Genomic DNA, 17,029 nt, shown 5'->3' with positions numbered 1-17,029 from the left:
TTTTAAAAGTTACTTTTAAAAAAATACAAAATGTATTTTAATAAAATATTATCTTCTAAAACAGCTGCAGATTTCATAGATGTAGAGCAGTGAGCACAGAGAAGACAAACTGAGCTTTTAAAATCTAGCTGTGGTGGAGGTCAATTTAGAGGCAGTTTGACAAAAGCAAATTGTATAATCTAATAGACTTTTTCTGAAAACTTTGATGCAACTTCCTGTGACAAAAAACCACCCTTGCTCAAAGCTCTAGGGAATGAAGGGCAGGAGATTTACTCTATGAGACTTATTTACAACCCTTTCCCCTTGGGAAATAAACTTTAGAAAATGCTATGTCAGCGCATGTGCAGGAATGCAGTGCAGTCCCCAGTAGGTCATCCAGCACTCTTGACAGCCGCAGTTCATTTTCTATTTCATAGGAATAAACGTGAGAGGCAGAGGAACTCAGTGAAGGGAATTGTTTAATACTGCTCGCATCATATCGAGAGCTGATGTGTGTGTGTGTGTTACCATAAAAAGCTCCAAAACCAAGCAGGATTTTACTGGAACTGGAGCATGAGAATTGCGGGAAGAGAATGAGTAAATGTCTTCGGTTAAGTGGAAAAGCTTCTATTCCAATAGGCTAATGGCCCAGAGATTTTATTTTAGTGGAAAACGCAGGCATTCCTGGGACTACAGTGGTAAATTTAGTTCTTAGGCAGCTGCTGGCGTTCAGCTCATTCAGGCACACACTCAACCCTCCTTGTTAGATGGTGACTGTGAGGAGCAGAGCTCTTAAAAAGTCTGTTTCTCTCCACCTGGTAGGTTCTGTTAGTTACCCATCTGATTGCTTCTGCTGTAGTCAGATGATTTTAGGATTACAGTGATGGGAAATGAGGCTGCTTACACAGAGCATCCCTTTGTTAGCTAATACCTGCCCTGACCAGGAGTGGTGGCTAGGGCTGCTCCCAGGCACCATACTCTTGTGTTCTGCACCACCTGCTCAAAAAACTGGTTTGGTTTTGGTTTTTTTGGCTTTTACTGTTTGTTGGCCCTCAGGGTGACTGTCCTACTGTGCTGGGTCACTGTGCTCATCTCTGCTGTATTTCACCAGCACAGCTCCATTGGCTTTGGTGTTGCTCAGTGTTGGCACTGCACAGTGGTCCCTTCCGGCACAGGGGTTGTTTTGGAAGGGCTCCTGCTTTTTCTGTTGCACATGAAGTAAATGTAGATTGCCATGTGCAGACACATTTTTCTAGCTGTCTTTTATTGCAGTTTCTTCCTCTCTGCTTTGCATTAAGGCAAATCAGTATTTCTAAAACTACTTTAGCTCCTGATCTGCTATGTGGGCCTGTTAGCAGCTGCAGTTACTGAAATAGTTTTTTTCAGATCAGGATGTTGATAGTGCCGCAGTCTGAGTCTTCCTGAGACCACATGCGCTTCTTGTTGGTTGTGGTGGGACCACTGCGTCCGCATGGAGTGCTGGTTTATTGCTTCCTCCAGGAAATAATTCATCCAAGTGTATGTGTCTTAGCCTGCAATAACTGGCTTGAGTTACCTGCTTCCTGGTGTTCTTCTGACAGCGTGGACACCACTGTCAAGTCTCATAACTTAGCTACATGTCTTTTCTTCACCTTGTTTTTTTACTTTCTCTTTTAATAATTTATTGTTTCAGCTGTCATCTTATAAAGGCTTGTGTTCTTGTTGATCACCCCAGCTGACTGTTGCCAAACTCTTTGCATTTCTGCAGCATCTCTTACAAACAGAGGCCGAACTCCTGACCTGATTGACGTTAGTGGTGGAATTCCCCCTGCCATCTGTAAAGCCAGGATTTAACCTCTAGTGACCATACGCAAAAGCTGTTGATCTGCTATTGGTTTTTTTTCTGTTTCTATATTCATTCCACCCATTCCTTCTCCATGTTGGCATTTTGTTCGGTTTCTTGGATGCTGCTACATTTTGAAGAGAGAAAGAGATCTGTTAACAGTCACCTTTTCAAGAAGCATTGCTGCTGGATACAGAACTAGAAAAGATGACCCTGGTAAAATGGGACTCACTGTTTCGCTTTCATTGCCATTCTGGAAGACTTTCCCCATATTCTGTATGGCCATGCTATCTTTTTTTTTTTTTTTTTCAATAACTTCTTTAAATAAAAAGGTTGAAACTACCTTCCTAAACAAACATAAATCTCCTGTAGGAATTTTTGTTCGGTTTTTTGGCCTCCTGTGTTGTGCTTACCTTCTCTGAGAGTAGGGAAAGTATCAAAAATGTAGAGAATCTAAATCTTCTGACCACTTGTCTTCCACCAAGAAGATTGTGTATACCAGTGATCAGTATCGGTAAACTGGATAGTGTCAGCTGTTAGAGATGGATTTAAGTAGTGTTAACTGACCTGCAGATAGATGCTGAATTCTTACCCTGCTCCTATACCAGGGACCCACTTAATGAGTGATACATAGGAAAGACTGATGGAGCACTTTAAAATTCTGCTTCTGTCCTTTACTTTCCCAGCATTTTCATTTTTCGTCCATTGATATCTGTGATGTGTGGTGCTGTACTTTCCCTGCTCCCATTATATGGTTTGAAGGTAACCATAATCAGCAGGATTTTCTTCTGTGAGTAACAGGTCCTAAACATCCTCTGAGTGAGAGTGTGCCAGAGTGTTCGCTTGTGACTGAATGCAGTATTTCTCAGCACAGCCCTTGTTTGCTGGGAACCTGCACCCTCAGTTCCTTTAATGTTACTAAATGTGTTGACATTTCAAGTGCAGAACACCAAATGTAGAAGTGAAGTTAATGACTGTGGATTTTTATGCTAAAAAAGGAGTACATTTAGAATGTGTTAAACCCCCAGTGTTTAAGAGAAGAGGATTTTACAGCTTGGAGCACTGTGCAAATCATAAATTGCTTTGTCAGTGAGAAATGCTCATCTTGAGTCACTGTTGTTCACACAGGACTGTGAGCAGAGGTCATGGCCCTGAAAGACAGACCTGTGAAAGCAAGAGACACGTGTTGGCTTCTTCAGGTCTGAATTTTGCAGAAAACCCTGAAATACGCGATGGCAAAAAAATCTGCTGGCTGGGCAGCATGGTGGGAGGGGTAGTTAGCAAGCTGGGGTGTAGCCAGGTATTTCAAAGCACTGCCTTACCAGGTTCTTGCCGTACCATGGTACTCTGATAGTATAATGACTTTAAATGTTCATAGCATCACACAGCGCAGAACACTGACAGCACCAGTAGGTGCTCATGAATGGTATTTTACACACTGCCAGTCTTCTGCCTGGTCCCACGTAGCCTTCTTTGGACACCCACAGGCTGGCTGCATCCCAAAGCACCAGGTGAGGCCCCATGTGAGACCAGCTGTGCTTCCCTGACAAAATTATACAAAAAGCTCATGGTTATACTGGTTGGAGTGGCCAGCTACATCTAGAGGTTTTTGCCCTTGTCGCTGGTATCAGGGGGTGTATTTTGGGGGAAGAGAGGGTAGTTGGATGTGTGTGCTTATTTTTTATTAAAAAACTTAATGTACGTAAAGTGTGTGCATTCACATATACATGTTCTTTAAATGACTTTTGGGGTAAATAGTCAGTAGTTACCTGAATTTCCTGCATAATTAGCCAGGAACTCTAAACGGTCACTTAATATAATTTTTCATTAGCAGATTTATGCTTCAAAAGATTCTTGTTCTGCGGTTGAAATGCACTGCCCTTTGAATGAAGTACCTTTTCTCTTAGCTGTGAATCATCTTTCCTCAGAGAGTGGTTATTTCCTTAAGTAGTTTTGGTTTATGTGTTGTTTTTCTTTGATATTATTCTTTATCTGTTCTCTGAGCTTACAAATGGTTGTAAGAAATGTGAAGTGCTTAAAGGTCTTCAGAAATCACAGGTTAGATTTTTACAAGGATCTCATTCTAACCAGTGTTTGGCTAAGGAACTTCAGCGGGATCTGTAGAGCCCAGTTCATCATTTACCTAAATTTGTGTGACTGTTTAATGGTAAGTGAGATGGAAATGCTGTGGGTTAGTATCTTGCAAACAGCACTGGTAAAAACAGGAAGATGAAATTTCAAGCAAAACCAAGCTGGTCTGTACTGAGTGGGTACTACTGAACAGGTCTGATACCTACAAATGCACTTTCAAGAGCTCTTTTGTCATGTGCTTTTGACCATATTGTGTTAAATTTTACAAAAAATACCCTGAATGCTCTCCCAGCATGATTTGGTGAGTCCTCTAATAGCTGCAGGGAATATTGTTTGCCCTTATGGGTCCACACAATCAGAGGTACGTTAGTAATCAATCTTTATATCTTAAGATGAAAAGGGAGGAGAAGAAGTTAAAATTCTTGAGCAAGGAGAAGCAACTTGAAGTTTCAAGTTTGCTTTGGGAAGTACCCAGTCTTCTAGTATTGTTCTGAATGTGTTTTTAGATTCAGGAGGCCTTTGTAATCTTGGCTAAGATGTGATTCTGTGATGCACTGTTGCAACAGTATACTTTGATGGTATGACCTGGAAATCGAGAGAGGCTTTGGTGGGCTTTCCTAGCTGAGCAGAGGCAGCGATCCAGGCACGTGTGTCACGTCCAGTTTGCACACGATGTGCAAACCACACAGCCGTCTGCCGTGCCACGTAGCACACAGCCTGCTCCTGCAGCGAATGACTGAGCCTGCAAAGTCCTGTAGACACTGAGACAGGGTGGCTCTTTGGAGAGTTCATCGAGGCTGCAGGCTTCCTGTGTCTGTTAGCAGCATGAGAAATTCCAAATTGCCAGTCACCTAGAGGGGGTTTTAATCTGCCTACGTTTAAAACAGTCAATTGCTTTGGCATATTGACATGTGTAGTGTACCATGAGAATTCCAGCAGCTGTATTAAATGGAATTACTTCACAGAAGATAGAAGAAGGGGGGGGAGGTTAATCTGTTTGTAATTGCTGGCTTCCTCTATGTTTGTATCTCTCTGCTGTTAAAAACGTGGAATTGTTTGAAGCGGCATTTTTGCTATCACACAGGTAAAGGTAAGCTTAATGCATACTGCTTCCATTATCGAAAAAGGTGTATATTTTCAGATCATGTCTTTTGTAGTTCATATAGCTTGTTCCCTGAGGGAAGGATTCATTTTTATGTGCGGTATCACGTAAAGGCATGCATCCATTTTAGGCAGGTTTTCTGGCAACAGCAAGATAAGAACATCCATAAAACACTGGGTGCCAAACTTCGCAGTCTGTTTTCTTTGTTAGAAGGTGGGCACGTGGCATGTAAACATAATAAGTGTGCAAATGAATGTAGTTTTAGTGAAATGTACCAGACTGATGGTCTTGTGCAGAAATTAAGATTTGCTCTTCCAGGTGAGACACCTTCAGCTCAGCAATAGGAAGACTTTTGTGTCATGGAGACCAGATCTCTATTTTGAAATAGCAGCTGGAGATGCAGGTTATCCATAATCAGATGCACTTTGTGCAGCCTTTGGAAATAAAGCAAAGCAATGCAAAAACCAGAAATGTGGTATGTTGAAAAAAGTCTGGAGAACAAAGCCATGGAGAAAATGACCTTTTAGAAGAGAATGCTCTTCTCACCTTATCCAGTGTCTGGTTGGACTCAAGAATGGTTCCAAGCACTGTATCCCACGTACTCCAAAGACCAGACTGGCAAGGCTGAGCACCCAGCAGTACGCAATGAATAAGGACTTATACATAGGTGGACCACATCTGGAACATGTAGGGACCTGTGTGCCCGTCAGGTTTAGTATCAGGCACATCCATGCAATCGCTAAGAGCAGACTGGAGATGAAGCAGATAGTGCTTCTGACCACGCTGTGGTGCAGACGTAGGCAAAATATTCTTATTTTTCAACATTTCTGCTGTGTCTGCCTTGTTCTTTGAATTTCCTTTCATTTTTATTTCTTGTTTATGATCTCTTAGCCTCCTTGACTCCTCTCCACAAACCCCCAAGGGCACTGTTCCTTGAACTCTGACATTAAAGCCATTTGCTGTGTTGTCGTTTCCTTTTCTTGGTCTTTCTTTTCTGTTAAAGCAGTATGATCTTGTGATTTTACTTCTGTTGCTGATGTTTTCAGGCACAGCTGTAAGTTCAGCACCTGGAATAAAACTTGTTAATTCTCCTGTTTTACTTCCAGCCTCAGTTTTTTGCCTTCAGGTTGTTTTTCCAATTTTGTCTCCCGCTATGTGAAATGGCTTGATGTGAATGTGAATGAGCAAGTTAGTAAGATGAGTAAATCCACAGTGAACTTGCTATAGTTTTTTCACTGTGATGAAAGATCTGAAATCTTACATCAAGTTTCTGCACTCATTTGTGGATTGCTGGTCCCAGACAATCAAGTGGGATCATCCAAGAACAGAAGACACTGGACTAGATGGACGGGGCAGATTGGATTCTTTTTTCAGTATTTATACTGGGTTTTCAGGAAGGCGAAAAAGAAAAAAAGGTGGTGTGATTTCCATCACCTTCCTTGGTTTCCAGCATCCAGGGATAAACACTGCACAAGAGCAGAGAGGCAAGGCATAGATGCCATTACTGTTCTTTGATTAGATGCCATTATTCTTCCATTCATTACTCTTCTAGCTGCATGCATAAATCATTGACAAACCTTGATGATATTTCGTCATATCTTATGAACAGAAATTTGAAATTAGCAAGGTTTAAGAAGTTTGCCAAAAACTGGCTTTATAAACTTAGCAAGTTTATTGCTCTTCCATGATGACCTGGTGACTGCCGAACAAATAAAAGCCATATTCAGTTGATAAAATATCATTTGCTACTGAAATAATTGTGTTGGATTCTGTCAGTCACAAGATCTAGTGCTGACATAGCTTTTTTAATTTAACAATCCATTGTTTTTGACAGGTAAAGTAATTCAAAGCCTTCTCCTTTTTCTTTCCTCTCATTCTATCCATTTCAGACAGTTAAGTGCACGTTCCAATGTTGTCGACAATAACAACAACCCCTCTCCCCAGACTAAAGCGTATGTTTCTTTTTAATTTCTGTTGTTCAGGTACAGGGTTGCAGTCCAAGATTTACAGAAATTCTGGGAAGAGTTTCTTAGGAAATCTGCCATAGTTATGAAACCTGAAACAAAACCTGGGTGTGCACGGCTGCGTGTTTGTAGAACAACTGTGCATTCATGCTGCGGTCATGGGACTTGGTGGAAGAACTGCTTCACTCCTGACGCTGTTTTGCCATGCAAGGGTCATTCAGCTACTCAGTACTGCAGCACCTCACCATTTCAAGCAGTGCCATTCTTTGTCCCATTCTATAATTCTCATAAGATCTAAGAATGGGAATTGCTGTATGAATGGGAGCAATTACTACTTACTCATTCTCTTCTGCAAAGTTTTTTTTTTTAAGGAAAGCAACTATTTACCCAGAAGACTTTGTTGGCCTGTGCCACTTATTGATAACAGTAAATTTTTCACCAGATACCGACTTTGTGCTTAATCTGTCCTTGTAAAACGCCATTGTAGTGCACAAAATGAGGTTAAAATGGCTTTCAGATTCCACGTAGAAAACCACAAATAGGCAGAGCCCTAGCCAGTTTGTCCTGGTTGGTTTAACCATGTCTGTTGGGCTGAGACATCAGTTCTTGCCTTGCAGGGGTGTGTGGCTGGGGCACTGCAGTAACAACATCACCAAAACAAAGGGCTCTGCTCTTCATCACTGAGATTTTAGTTGGAGAACTTTTGTCATTAGATGAGGATCTTAACCCATTTTATGTAATGTTACATAAAAATTGTATTGGAAAATGGGGAATATAGTGCCCTGTCAGGTTGCTGGTGTGTCAGAGAATTAAGGCTTCAGGAAGCAGGCATGTGCTATGTTCACACGTAGCTGGCAGTGGCTTGATGAGGACCCTCCTCTAGTGACCTTTGTCCAGCTTTCCCAGGGGGAAAGGGAATGCAAATCACCTTGCAAAACCACCGAGGTGTGGCTTGCAGTTTCTTCTCCAGTTCTATAAGCAAGAGATGAAGATGGGTTTAGTATTGGCCGTACTTAGGACTGAATGTAGGTACGGTTGTCAGAAGAAGGCTACACAAGCTATGAGACTGCTTCCTCTGTTATCTTCTATTTACTTGCCTTAATGACTGAAAGCTAAAATGTTGGAAACACAAAATCCAAACCATTTTACTGTGATATTTTTCCCTTTCCATCCTGGCAAGGACATCCAAGTTGTATTTCTTTATAGTGCCCGCTTGCTGAGGCTGCGTGCAGTCTACCACCGAGTTTGGAGGAAGGTCACCGTGGGTACACTGGTGTGCTGTGAGTGCACAAGAGCAGCTCTGGCTGCCTGAATTGTCATCGGTGAGTGGGGACCCTCCTTCTGGCCCAGGTGATAGTAACCAGTGTTTTGGGGTGCACAAAACTGGTGAGTTTGGCTGTGTAAGTTACATAGTTGTCATGCTTAGTGGAAAATGGACGTGTTGTGGTAGGGAAGCAAGGGTAAAATAACTTGAATTGCTGAATATGGGAGACCGAGCTAAAAGGGAAGATGGGATAAAGGTGTCAGCTTCTAGATTGCTGAACTGAGGAGGGAGAGGTGTCGTGCAAGAGTAACCAAGGAATGGTGGCAGAAGGGAAAATGAGCCAGCACGGTGGAGATGGCAAGATGAAGAGCCCTGCAGGAAAGCAGATGTAAGCTCACAGTTGGGATCAAATTCAAGTGAAGGTAGAAAAAGAGAGAAAAGTTGGGAGGGGGATTCAGGCAATTGCAAGCAAGTGCATCCAGAGTTTAGAGAAACGTGTCACTGTAGGAATGGGTAGCAGTTTTTCTGTTTTTCAGTTATTTCCTTGCTTTTGCCTTCCTCTTTGTTTTCCTAGAGCCAGTCTCTGATGGGGACCTCAGAGCAGCAGCTGGCAGTGAGTGGCTCAGGAGAAGTTGCACTTGTAATTTTTTCCTATCTAGATGGGGGTATTTTAAGTGCCTGCCAGGTGGTTCTGGTTGAGTAGGGTGATTTTGAAAGGCAGGGTTCCCATTATCCCATCCAGAAAGACTGATCTGCTAAAGTAGAGTGACGCTTGCTTTAGCTGGTGATAATTGTATGGTCGGTGCTGGCAGATGTTGCATTTGTCTTGACCTTTCATTCAAGTGCAGAGATTAATGCTTTTGCAAAAGGGAAGGAGAGCTTGTTTGGAGCCGTAATTACCAGACTAGAATGTCTTATTGTGCAATGGGAACATACGAGTAAAAAGCCTCTGAAGATTATTTGTTGGGCAGTGATAGTACCATAATAGAAGCTTGGCCTTGCCATTCCTGTGTCAGTGTTAATTTGTGAATAATTGGTAAACGATCCCAGGATGAGTGTACCAGTGGTGATGGATATAGTGTGAAAAGTAAGGTTTTGTTTGTTTGCCTTTAAAATAATTTTTATCTGTTTAATATTTCTGTTCCTCACTTCGTAGTTGTGCCTGCCATTAAAATATACGTATTCCAGGAGTTTATTCCAGGAACTCTTCCCATGGCTTTACAGCTCTTTTCTGTCTTAATGACTGGAAAACATGTGGCATCCTTAATGTATCACAGTATGGGAAACTGGCTCTATTTAATGGCTTCCACAGTGCTTTTTCCTGATAGATAGATATTTATTATTTTATTTGTAAAAGAGAATTAAACAGCACAGCTAGACTTCATGAACTGTATTAGTTGCTTCTTGTTTCTGAGGTGTTTCTGTTGTTGGTTAATCATGTAAAAAAAAAAGTAATTTTCTTGGTCCTTTGCAGAAGTGGGCAAGAAAGTGCCGTATGTTCCTTCAGCAGGGGTGCTACCTGAGTGGTCATAGTGAACTGGAAATTGCTGTTTCACATTGAAACTTGGTTTTTATCTCTCTTCAGCCCAATACATTTTAAAGGCTATGTGTATGTAAGCTGTGAGACTTGGAGCAGCTGTTTCAAAAAACGTCCCTGATTAGTAGGCAGGGTAAGGCGGGGTCAGTTGGTGTCTGAGGACTGAAGTGATTTTATCTGGGTGGTGGGGCTGCTTGGTAGCAGACTGGAAAATATGTGTGTTATTTTCAAGTCTGTGTTGGATCTGGTACTGGCTGTTGGGTCAGTTGTCACTCCTTGAAAAATATGGCTGAGTTGGTGCTTTTCCTCCTTGTCAGTGTACATAGCTCTAGAGCACCGATTTTGGCCAGCCTGGGCTAAGGCTGTGGTGAATTTCCTGTTGACTTTATGGGTGTACCAGCTTTGTGTCGTAAAGAAACCGAGATGTGAAAGAGCGCTTAGGTGGCTAGGAGTCCTTTAGAAGTATCACCAATACCTAAACATCTGTGTGCGTGCACTCCGTAACCCTTAAGGGAGTATTTTTCAAGACCGCTTTTTTGTTTAAAAATGATTGCTCTTGCAATAATGAAACCAACTCTTTGCAGTTGTCCACTGACTGAAACCTCTGCTAGGTATGTTTCCAACAGTAGATCAATAAAGATAATATGCGCATCTGGCTCTTTAGAGGCTCCTGGCATCCATCAGATAAGATCAGTTCTGGGAGCTGAGGCAGAAAGACTGGTTTCTGTAGCAGGGCTAAGAGGTTGTTTGCTCTGCATCATTTACACTGTTGTGCAAATATATGTCTTGTCCTCCAGCGGGTTTGTACTCACTGAATTTTAGCACATCCTTTTCAACACGGGTGCCCCTGTGAGTTCAGTCGTGCCCCCTTGCAGGCATCTTCAGCTAGACAGCAGTATTTAGGAAGCACTGAGTCAACATGAAGAAACCTCTGCTCTGTTTAATTTCATCTTCAGGAATTTCACCAAGAGAAGTCTTTGACACCTACAGCTGGATTTGAGACTGTCACCTCTGTGGAGCTCTGTGTGTTGCTCCAGGCATACTTCTTGGCCACAGGTCACGCTCCTCACTATTGTTTTCCCTTGTCCCACTTGTCCCACATAACCTTGCTCTGTGTGCCTCCCACACATCCCTGGAAGGCCAAGCATGCACCAGCCTGCTTCTCCCCACACCTCACACACAGGCAATGACAAGTCCCTTGTGCTTGCCGGCTTATGTTGGTCTCTTTTCATCATAGCTTAAGAACATGTCCCTGCTCCTTTTTTTCTTCCTCCCATCTTCTGCGGCTTCAGTGAACTTTTTTTGTTGTTGCTATAGTTACGCTGCCTTTGAAATCAGCTAGGTCCTTCCCTAAAGGCTGGAGTCCATCCTTAGCCATACTGGCTCCGGCAGTAGTCCTGTCCAATGTTAGTGTACGCATTCTGGGGGGTCTTTACGTGTTTGTTTCTGTTCCAGCAATACTGTTACCTGTTACAAAAGCTCACAGTGATCCTGAAAACCAAACTCAGTCTTGCAGTATACAAGTGTGGCATTCAAGTCAGTGGTAATTCGGGCCACAGCTACTCCAGATCTTAAACTATAATCCTTCCTGGGTTTTAGTTTGGCTGTCAGTCCAAACTGGTGGAGGTTTCCCTGGTCACTTCTCTGTTCTTCTGAAACATTATTTTACTGTCTTCTGGGTACTCAAACTCCTATATACAGAGGATTTCAGAACACTGAATTTGCTTCCTCACATTCTTAAGGGAGGAAGAGCAGTTCCTATCTGCCATCTGAGGCAGTGCCCAGGACTGTGTTGAGGGGCAACTGGTGTTGTAAGGAAGAGAGAGCCTGCTTTTGTAAGCATATGCTGAAATTTTTTGCCTTGCCTTCTTTTTTCTCAACACAAAGCTTTGAAGTCGCTCTGGGGATGTGCTGTAGGAAGAAGTGTCCAGGAGTGCAGGGATCTCCAAGTGTGGGTGTAGCATCTGGGTGCCTGGCCGGTTGGGCTGATGTGATACGGGCTTTAGTCATTGAAGGTGGCTTGAATTGTAACAAACGATAGGCAGGTGGTCTGCAGCAATGGTGCTGTGTCCGAACTGATCTAGGAATATAACAGCAGTTGACTCTTTTGGGCAGCAGGGAGCGGGTTCTGTCCCCATTTGTTGTATATGCAGGACTTTGCACCTCAAGCTCTGTCTGATCGGTCAGCACCAATGAGAACTGGAAGAGGGTGCTGTCAGAGTGTCTCTGCTAGGTTAAATTATTTTCAAGAACAAAGGTGAAAGAGTTTGGTTCCTAAAATCCTAGTTGAGAAGATGTGCTTCTAGAAACTCCTACCCAGCATAGAGCCCACAGGAGATAGTAATAAATTTACCCTTTTTTCAGAGGGTTTAAATCAAGAGCCCACAGGAGATAGTAATAAATTTACCCTTTTTTTCAGAGGGTTTAAATCTCAAACCAGTTTGTGTCCCAGCTTCACAGATTTGGATGAACATCGATACTGATTTGTAACCACATGTTATTTATGACTTGCCCTGTTCGTAATATTTGTTTATAAAAAAAATATTTCTTGTTGGATTTTACTCAGAAAAGTTTTTGCAGAGCGATTTCTAGGCTCTTCCCAGTGGAGTAACTGTGTCTGGTTACACATAGGGTAAACACATTCAGAAACCAGGAACCCTTAAAGGATAAAATACCTTGGTGAAACCTATAGTTTATTTTGGTAGAAGGTAAGATTGTCATGCTTATCAGTCAGAGTCTGCACACTGAAAAGTGACGGGTACAGTCATCACTGATTTCATTTTTGAGAATTGTACTTTCTGCATTTTCATCTTGTATGATATTTCCAGTTTAATTCAGAGTTCTGTGGGAAGTGGGAAGTTCCTCAGTAATTCTGCTTTCTCTCCTGAAATGACATGCATGTGGTTATTCATGCTTTTTTCCAGATATCACTGCAATACTTTTTTCTTTAAGGAAGAGCTTTCAGTTTTAGTGTTGGATGTTTGCCTTTAGGTGTAGATGAAGCAGCACCAAGAAATACCCTTTTCTAAATAGATGGTATCTGGGAAAAGGGCTTTGCAGTATTCACAGAGAGAAGACAGCACTGTTCCGCTATTTCTCAGTTTGTATTTGTCTTGCCTATGTGATTTTCTGTAAGGTATTATCTTGTTAAGCAAATAAAGCAATTTAGTGATGATTGTAAATCAGGCTGATGTCAATAGAAGCAGCATCCTTAAAAGCCACAGCTGTACGACTTTCTCCATGGAGTCTGGTTTCTAATACCAGCTTTAAAATATCCTCATAACTGTGATTTGTTGCTGCAATGATCTTATTCTTCCTCTTTCAGAATGAGAAGGCTTTGGGGCATTCAGTGAGCCGCTCTAGCAACATCTCAAAGGTATGTTCCTCGATATAACTCAGTCTTTGATAAACTTGAGGATACTGGGTTTCCTTTCCTTCCAAATCTGGGGTGATATATGTGACAATATAACCAGCAGAAAATGCTGCCTGTCTGTCATTGATAGTCACGCCAGAAACATTACAGCTCTCTGGTGTTTTGCAGACTGGCTTTACAGGTCAAATGAAGTGGAAGCTACTGTAGGTTTTCTCTTTCACACTGTCAGCCTCCTTAGCCTGGTAGGAGCAAGACAGATGACAGATGCCTGAGAACTTACCTTGGGGGGAAAATTAGCTCCAAAACCATCACTCAAGTATGCTCTTTTATACCATAAGCTATCTGATTGAATGTTCTCTGTAAGATATGTATAGCCATGCATCCTCTAATATATATTCAGTATGTGGTTAAACATTATTTTATTGTCACTTCAGCACTGAATTATTGTTAGTGCCGTGATATGCATTGTTGTCAGGGCATGACTATGGCAGTATTTTAAAATGTTTGCTATTACAAGCCTTGATCTGTAAGGGAAGCATGATGCTCTACCCATTCTAGTCACACTTCAGTATAGCCAATGGACATGTCAAAAGCACAATTGCTTTGTTACACTGTTAGGGGAAAAAGTCCAAGATAACTTATTACAATACATACCCTGCTTCTACTTCTGCATTACAAATGAAGAAGATTTTTAATTAGCCAGAAGCCTGACACCTTTTTGCTTACATAGGTACAGTAGCTTAAAGCCTTCATGCAAGGCAGGCTGTGCTGGTTGACCAGTATTTTTCACGGGGTGCATAAGCCTCAGTCCTTTGTTGCCACAGTTGATGTTGCTGGTAATAGTGACTTCTAATGAGAGACTGAGTCAGTATGGCTGTGACGAGCTTGAGTCCCTTTTTTCTGTTCTGGGTACTTGAGGATATAGGAAGCTATTCATGCCTATCTCCAGCAGAGGAAACAGTGGCTGCACTTAATTTATGGTTTATACAGGCACAGACAGCTTTCACTTTAGAGCAGAAAGACAATATTACTGTGTGTCTTAAATCACGAGCAGGGCAACTGTCAGTGCACAAGGAATTGACCAAGCTGAAAGTGGTGTTGTCACGGAGTGATGTGGGATTATGTTTTGCATTCAGAAAATGTGCATTTACAGAAAGGGTTTTGAAAGAAATATGCTAGTATAACTTCTTATCTGTGCTTTTCTAAAATGGGACTGCACCTGTTCTTTCTTACCCTGGCTCTTCTCTTCTTAAGGATCCTTAACTGGATTTACAGGTGTTGAGCAGAGGTGGTAGTTTTATCATTCAGTTTCATCATACTTTTCCAAGAGTGCCTGAAGTTCAGCACAACAAGACTTTCAGCAGCAGCAATTTGGTACCCCTATGAAGCTGCACGGTTCATTCTTAGTTCATTGAGAACTGGTAGTGTGGCAATGCAGTGGAAAGAACCTTGCACACTTGGCAAAGCTTTCCCTGGGAGTACTGGCAAGTGAGACATTCAATATTTGCATTCATCTTGAAACACTGAAACATTCAACATGGTTGCTGTGTGTTGCAAAATCTGAAGTTCTCAGGGGGAGTATAGTCAGCTTTGCCAGTTCAATGGGTGAGGCTTGTTGGTGGCAAGCATGAGCTTCCCAGAGGTATTGGTGTTCTTACTGCTCCTCTGTTGCCTCTGTGTCTGATCCATTCCATGTACCTAATCCACTCTGAAGACAGCTTCTAACAAGGGCAAGAGGTAGAATTCCCATCAGTCCTCTGATTTGCCTCATACATCCCAACGTTGCCTTGCACATCGAGGCAGTTCAGTGCTAGGCTGCAACTATTTATTTTGCAGTCTACAGGGGGGGTTGGCTGTTGCAAGCGACCTGTAGGACAAAAGAGAAAAGATCATAGTAATGGGATGCTGTGTGGAAGCTTAAGTATGTGGAAAAAATTTCATTACTTCTGAGGTTTAATAGGAAACTGTCTTTTATTTTTGTTCAGAATAGTATAACAACCTGGCCAATTAGGCAGACCGAATACATGTAGGGGAAAAAGTAAGGAAATGCTTGGCTGCCTGTTTAGCCTTTTCTAAAATCCACAGAGCTTGTTGATGCTACATCATTTTAAGAGGAGCTATTTAACCAAAATTGAGTTTAATCAATTATATGCTGCATTTCCAGGTATGTTGGGGAGGGGAGATGTGTACAGAAGAAATAATGATCACGCTTCCTGCAAATGACTGTTTCAGCTATTATTTTTTCCACTCAAGTCTAGCTTACAGCATAGCAATATAGCAAATCTGCTGCACATGCTTGGCACTGACACTCGATTCAAAGCTTTTCTAGTGCTGATATGTCATTATGAACCTGCTGGGTTTATTACTGTGTATCTTTCTGCTGCTCTCAGTTGCACAGTGGCATATAAGTAGAAAGGATTGAGTCAGAACTCAGCCTCTAGCCAAGAGGATGCTGTGTTACTTGGTGTGACCAAGGAAAGCAATGCCCTAGGGCTAAAAGTGGTCAAGGAGGGAGGCAGACAGATGGTGCCACTGAAAATGAGATCAGCTGGTAGAGGTAGCAGGACCTCTCTGAACATAGACCCCAAGTGTTGTGGACAGGTGGAGCTGGGAGAAAAAGGGCAGTTCTCCAAGAGGCAGATGCTAAGAGAGGCTGAAGAGATGCCTAGTACATGTGGCCAGACCAAGAAAAAACAATCACCTAAATACTTGGCTAGGGATGGAAGCTGGAAGCCAAAGAAGAAGGAGTAGGGAATAAGATGTAGAGGGATCTTCACAGGGTGCCATTAAGTTTTGTGCAGTCTGTTGCACGGTAGGGGATGTGGCATTCCTTCAGGCCCTTCTTTGCTTTTTTGGTGTGTTTATTTCAAACGCTCCTTTTAAATCTGCTTCACATGAAACGTTTGAATTTCTGGACTATTTTCTATGGGGTTTTTGGAAATAAAAAAAAATAATGTTGAAGGCAGGTTGAATTGATTTAGTCATGGGACTTGGTCGTGGCCCAAATCCCAACTTGCCCTGTTCAAGAGAAGTGATGCTGATTGAAACACCCCCAGCTGGCAGAGGGGTGGGTGTACAGCCCAGATCCACATCTCAGCTGTTTGCCCTGACTAAGCCAGCATTTTTGCCAAGAAGTCACTGTTCGCTGCTAAGTGCCTTCATCATACAAGCCACACAGAGAAATAATTAAGCTTTATAGAAGCTTCACCCTCTAAATATAGATGAAATTGACACTAAAACACAGCTACTCACTGAGAACAGCTAAACCAGAATTTTCACAGTGGTGGTAATTCATGCCCTCTGCACTTAGATAAAGGAATTGTGCTTACAAGCAGATTAAACAAGGTCACTAACAAAGCTGTTCTGTAAACAGTTATCCTCAAATTAATGATATTGTTTATCTTTGAAATATCTGATATATCCTGGAACTGATGATGTGGTGTATGGAAATATCTTTAGGTCATCTGTGTGCTGTTCCTGTCATCTGATTGCTCTTGGAGGGCTGATTTTAGCTTAGTGGGGAAGCATTTTGTAGTCTTATTTTTGTGGTCCTCTAAGGGGTAAACTTTGAAAATGCTGATATTGAGATCACAGCAAAGAAATCAGAAGTGCACTCCTTAAAAAATGTAAATGCTTTGTCTTTTCTGAAGGCTTGTACAGTTTTATCTTGTGAGCAGAAGCACACTGTAAAGTATTAAATTATTCTTGGGCTGAATGGCAGCCAGTGCAGACACAAAGTGGTAGCCTAAGCTTGCTATGAAATTTGAAATCCATTTAGGGTGTTCATCGGCTTGGAACAGATTTAGAAAAGCATATGAATACACACGTCCACTGTTGCCTGAAGCTTTGATGGATTCAGTGAGCGTTCATCCGTAGAAAAGCAGTCCAGGTTTTTTA

General features: G+C 42.1%; 1 protein-coding gene across 13 annotated transcripts in view; it reads left to right on the top strand.

Annotated features, from left to right (window-relative positions):
* MARCHF8 (membrane associated ring-CH-type finger 8) overlaps positions 1-17,029 on the top strand; it is a 99,549-nt gene that overhangs the window by 65,527 nt on the left and 16,993 nt on the right. For 12 of the 13 annotated variants that reach the window (XM_080401626.1, XM_080401621.1, XM_080401619.1 and 9 more), the window contains one exon: positions 13,085-13,135. The exons of the other annotated variant lie outside the window; for it this stretch is intronic. In XM_080401626.1, coding sequence (XP_080257752.1) covers positions 13,085-13,135 — 51 coding nt within the window. The remainder of the gene's footprint in view (positions 1-13,084; positions 13,136-17,029) is intronic. 13 annotated transcript variants of the gene reach the window in all.

The sequence above is a fragment of the Falco punctatus genome (genome assembly GCF_963210335.1).
Source record: "Falco punctatus genome assembly, chromosome: 9".
Taxonomy (NCBI): Eukaryota; Metazoa; Chordata; class Aves; order Falconiformes; family Falconidae; genus Falco; species Falco punctatus.
The sequence above is the reverse complement of the archived record's forward strand: the minus strand, read 5'-3'. Positions and strand labels throughout refer to the sequence as shown.